The sequence below is a fragment of the Cebus imitator genome, unplaced genomic scaffold (assembly GCF_001604975.1).
Source record: "Cebus imitator isolate Cc_AM_T3 unplaced genomic scaffold, Cebus_imitator-1.0 Scaffold726, whole genome shotgun sequence".
Taxonomy (NCBI): Eukaryota; Metazoa; Chordata; class Mammalia; order Primates; family Cebidae; genus Cebus; species Cebus imitator.
Window position 1 is genome coordinate 403,720 of NW_016108041.1, and position 4,290 is coordinate 408,009.

Genomic DNA, 4,290 nt, shown 5'->3' on the forward strand with positions numbered 1-4,290 from the left:
CAATCTCGGCTCACTGCAACCTCCACCTCCCAGGTTCGAGTGATTCTCCTGCCTCAGTCTCCTGAGTAGCTGGGATTAGAGGCACACACCACCATGTCCGACTATTTTTGTATTTTTAGTAGACACTGGGTTTCACCATGTTTGTCAGGCTGGCCTCAAACTCCTGATCTGGTGATCCTCCTGCCTCAGCCTCCCAAAGTGCTGTGATTACAGGCATGAGCCACCGTGCCCAGTGAGACTCTGTCTTTAAAAATAGCCTGACACTGTGGTGTGTGCCTGTAGTTTCAGTTACTTGGGAGGCTGAGGTGGGAGGATCACTTGAGCCCCAGAATTCAAGGCAGCAGTGAGCTATGAGCATGCAACTGCACTCCAGCCTGGGCGACAGAGCAAGACCCTATCTGTGAAAAACAACAAGCAGGTGTGTGGCTCACGCCTGTAATTTCAGCACTTTGAGAGGCCGAGGCAGGTGCCTATAATCCCAGCTACGCAGGAGGCTGAGGCAGGAGAATTGCGTGAACCCAGGGGGTGGAGGTTGCAGTGAGCCGAGACTGCACCACTCCACTCCAGCCTGGGTGAAAGAGCAAAACTGCATCTCAAAAAAACAACAGGCCAGGGGCGGTTGTTCAGGCCTGTCATCACAGCACTTTGGGAGGCCAAGGCAGGAGGATCACCTGAGGTCAGGAGTTGGACACCAGCCTAGCCAACATGGTGAAACCCCGTCTCTACAAAAAAAATTTTTTCTTTTTTTATTTTTTGAGGATATACCAAGTAATCTACTAAAAAGTGTTAAAAAAAAAAATTAGCCAGGTGTGGTGGCGGGCGCCTGTAATTCCAGCTACTAGGGAGGCTGAGGCAGGAGAATTGCTTGAACAGGGGAGGTGGAGGTCGCAGTGAGCTGAGATCGTGCCACTGCACTCCAGCCTGGGCGAGGAAGCAAGTCTCTGTCTCAAACAAACAAACAAACAACAAACAACAACAAAACAACCAAAATGGCAATATAAGCAGTGAGAATTAAATGAGCTTCCAGGAAATAGAAGGGCTGAATCAACCCTTCCAGACTGCCTGTCTGTTCCTTTGTTTTAACCACCAGGAGCAACAAATGTTAATGCCACTTATTAAAGGATCACTTAAAATATGCTGGGTCCTGGGCTAGTGCTACATTCCTGAGCCCTGATTCTTGTGATATCCATTACTCTTCTAGGTCCCCCTGTGTGACATTTAGCACAATCTGTAATTTTCTTTTTCTTTTTTTTTTTTCCTTTGAGCTGGAGTCTCCCTCTGTTACCCAAGCTGGAGTGCAGTGGTGATATCTTGACACATTGCAACCTCTGCCTCCCGGGTTCAAGCCATTCTTCTGCCTCAGCCTCCTGAGTAGCTGGGATTACAGGCACCCGCCACCACACCTGGATACTTTTTTTTGTATTTTTAGTAGAGACGGTGTTTTGCCATGTTGGCCAGGCTGGTCTCAAACTCCTGACCTCAGGTGATCCACCCACCTTGGCCTCCCAAAATGCTGGGATTACAGGCATGAGCCACCGTGCCTGGCCCATCTGTCATTTTCTTGCTGACGTATTTACTGTCAATTCCACTACACTGTGAGCTCCACGGGGCAGGGAGTGTCCTCTGTCTCTTTCACTGGTGTATTCTCAGTGCCTAAATCGGGTCCTGGCACACACAATACAGACTCCACAACCCTCTGAGTAAATGAATGGAAATGAGCAAATGAAATGATACACTCTCCAAAGGAGAGATCATTATTCTCATTGAACTGATGGAGAGGCTGAGGCTTAAGGGGTGACGAAACAAAGACACAGAAGCTAGAAGGGAGGAGAGTGGGAGGCAGGGTGGGGATGGATATCCAGGTAGGAAAGGATGGACCTGGGTCACTGAAGGAGAGACCCACTGGGGCCAAGAGCCATTTAGCCTCTGGACAATACCATCCTGGGTCTACATTCATGGTTCCTTCCTCAGAGAGACCCTCTGTCCACAGTACCCTGGCAACTCCTCCTACCCTCTTTAGGGGGAAAGAGGGAACAGGGTAGCTGGGCCCCAGCCACTTCCTGCTGGGCTTTTGCGCTCCCCACAACTTCCTGTGTCTGCAGGGTTGATGCTCCGGAGGCAGACAAAACCCAAGCATCCGGCTTCCCAGCCCAGCCCCAGCTCGGGGCGGGGGAACCGTGTACCTGGGGCCTCCTGCTCCGGCTCTGGCTCAGGCGGTGGGTTCTTATGCCTCCCCCAGAGGGCCTTGGAGAGTCGAAGGCGACTGGTCCGTGACTCCTTGGGAGGCGCAGAGAGGACCCGACGGAATATGGAGCGAGGGGCTGGCTGGCTGCTGACTATGGGCTCCTGGTGGCTCAGGGTCCTGCCCCAGCCAGCGAAGCGGCCCCAGCGGAACCCACCAGCCCCCTTCTCCCCACCGCCCCCTGTGTGCCAGCGGTAGGAAGTCAGCGAAGAGGGGGCTGTGGGCTGGGTTTGGGAGGTCCGGCTCGGCGACGGTGGGTCCATGGTGGGGGGGTCTCCTGGGGGACGAGAGAGTGACAGTTGTGCCCAGTGTCTGCCCACACACTGCCCTCATCTCGGCCCCCTCCCCACTCTCAGCTCTGCCTCCAGGAATCACCCTGGGGCTCCCCTTGCCCTCCCTCCCTTACCTTGGTTTCCTGACCAGCCCCAGAATCAGCAGCCGTCTGCACCCTGCCTCCTGCCTGGCTTCCTCCCTCGGAACCCAACTCCACGTGACCCTGTCTGTCCCACCCCACCCCACAGCCAGGCTGGGAGGGCACAGTGGGGACAGGATGCTGGAGGTTCGGGGGAGGAGGAGAGGAGGTGGCCGACCAGGCTTCTAGCAAGAAGGAGCCAGGCTCCCTCCCCAACCGGGAGGCAGCACTTGTCCCTCTGTCTGAGCCTCCGTTGCCTTCTCTGCAAAATGAGTACAGGCTGAACAAATGCTGGTGAGAATATGGAGCACCTAGAACTCTCATCCACAGCTGGCCGGGGAGTAGACCGATTCGCTCATGCTGGAAAATGGTTTGGCAGATCTACTAACACTATTGGCTCGATCTTCTCTGACTCAGCAATTCCACTGCTAGGTAGACATCCAATAGACATGAACCCCTCCCCGAATGCATAATGGCCCCACATTAGAAACAGCAGAAGTGTCCGTTAGAGGTAGAAGGAATAAATTACGATCTCTTCACACAGCAGAATATCATACAGCTGTGAGAACAAACTAATGATGATTGAACTTGAACTTGGGTGAATCAATCACAAACAATGTTGAGCCAAAACCAAACCAAAGCCACAAAATGCCAGTAATCACAGCTATTCAGGAGGCTGAGGGAGGAGGATCACTTGAGGCCAGGAGTTCGAGGCTGCAGTGAGTGACGATCATGCCTGTGAATAGACAGGGTGCTCCAGTCTGGGCGACATAGGGAGACCTCGTATCTATCTTTTTTGTTTTCTTTTTCCCCGCCTGCCCTAGGGAGACCCCACCTCTAAAAAAATGATAAATTTTAAAACCCCCCAAACAATGACAGGTATACACTTTGTGATTCCGTTTATATAAAGTTGTAAAGCAGGGAAAACCATGTGTAACAAGTCAGGATGTCAGTTTCTTTTGGAGGCACAGTGGCTGGGAAGAGGTTACAAGGGGGGACTTCTGGAAGATGGCCAGGTTTATTATTACTCTTATTATTATTTATTTATTTATTGAGAAGGCATTTTGCTCTGTCTCCCAGGCTGCAGTGCAGTGGCACGATCTCGGCTCACTGCAACCTCTGCCTCCCAGATTCAAGTGATTCTTCTGCCTCAGCCTCCTAAGTAGCTGAGACTACAGGTATGCACCACCATACGTGGCTGATTTTTTTGTATTTTTGGTAGAGACAGCGTTTCACCACATTGGTCAGGCTGATTTGGAACTCCTTACCTCAAATGATCTGCCCGCCTCGGCCTCCCAAACTGCTGGAATTACAGGCATGAGCCAACATGCTCGGCCCTTATTATTATTATTATATATAAATGAGTTCTGTAAAAATAATATAGATTTCATAAAATAAAAATATTATTTGTATTACATAGTAATACAAATAATATTATTATTTTTTTTTTGAGACGGAGTTTCGCTCTTGTTACCCAGGCTGGAGTGAAATGGCCCGATCTCGGCTCACCGCAACCTCCGCGTCCCGGGTTCAGGCAATTCTCCTGCCTCAGCCTCCTGAGTAGCTGGGATTACAGGCACGTGCCACCATGCCCAGCTGATTTTTTGTATTTTTAGTAGAGACGGGGTTTCACCAT

The 4,290-nt window shown here is 51.3% G+C and overlaps 1 protein-coding gene across 1 annotated transcript in view; it reads right to left on the bottom strand.

The window, feature by feature from the left end:
* RASAL3 (RAS protein activator like 3) overlaps window positions 1-3,374 on the bottom strand; it is a 14,765-nt gene extending 11,391 nt beyond the window's left edge. Inside the window, exons 1-2 of the mRNA XM_017519095.2 lie at window positions 2,649-3,374; window positions 2,184-2,519 (exon numbers count right to left, since the gene is read on the bottom strand). Coding sequence (XP_017374584.1) covers window positions 2,184-2,505 — 322 coding nt within the window. The 5' untranslated portion in view covers window positions 2,506-2,519; window positions 2,649-3,374. The remainder of the gene's footprint in view (window positions 1-2,183; window positions 2,520-2,648) is intronic.
* Between the last annotated feature and the right edge of the window lie 916 nt (window positions 3,375-4,290).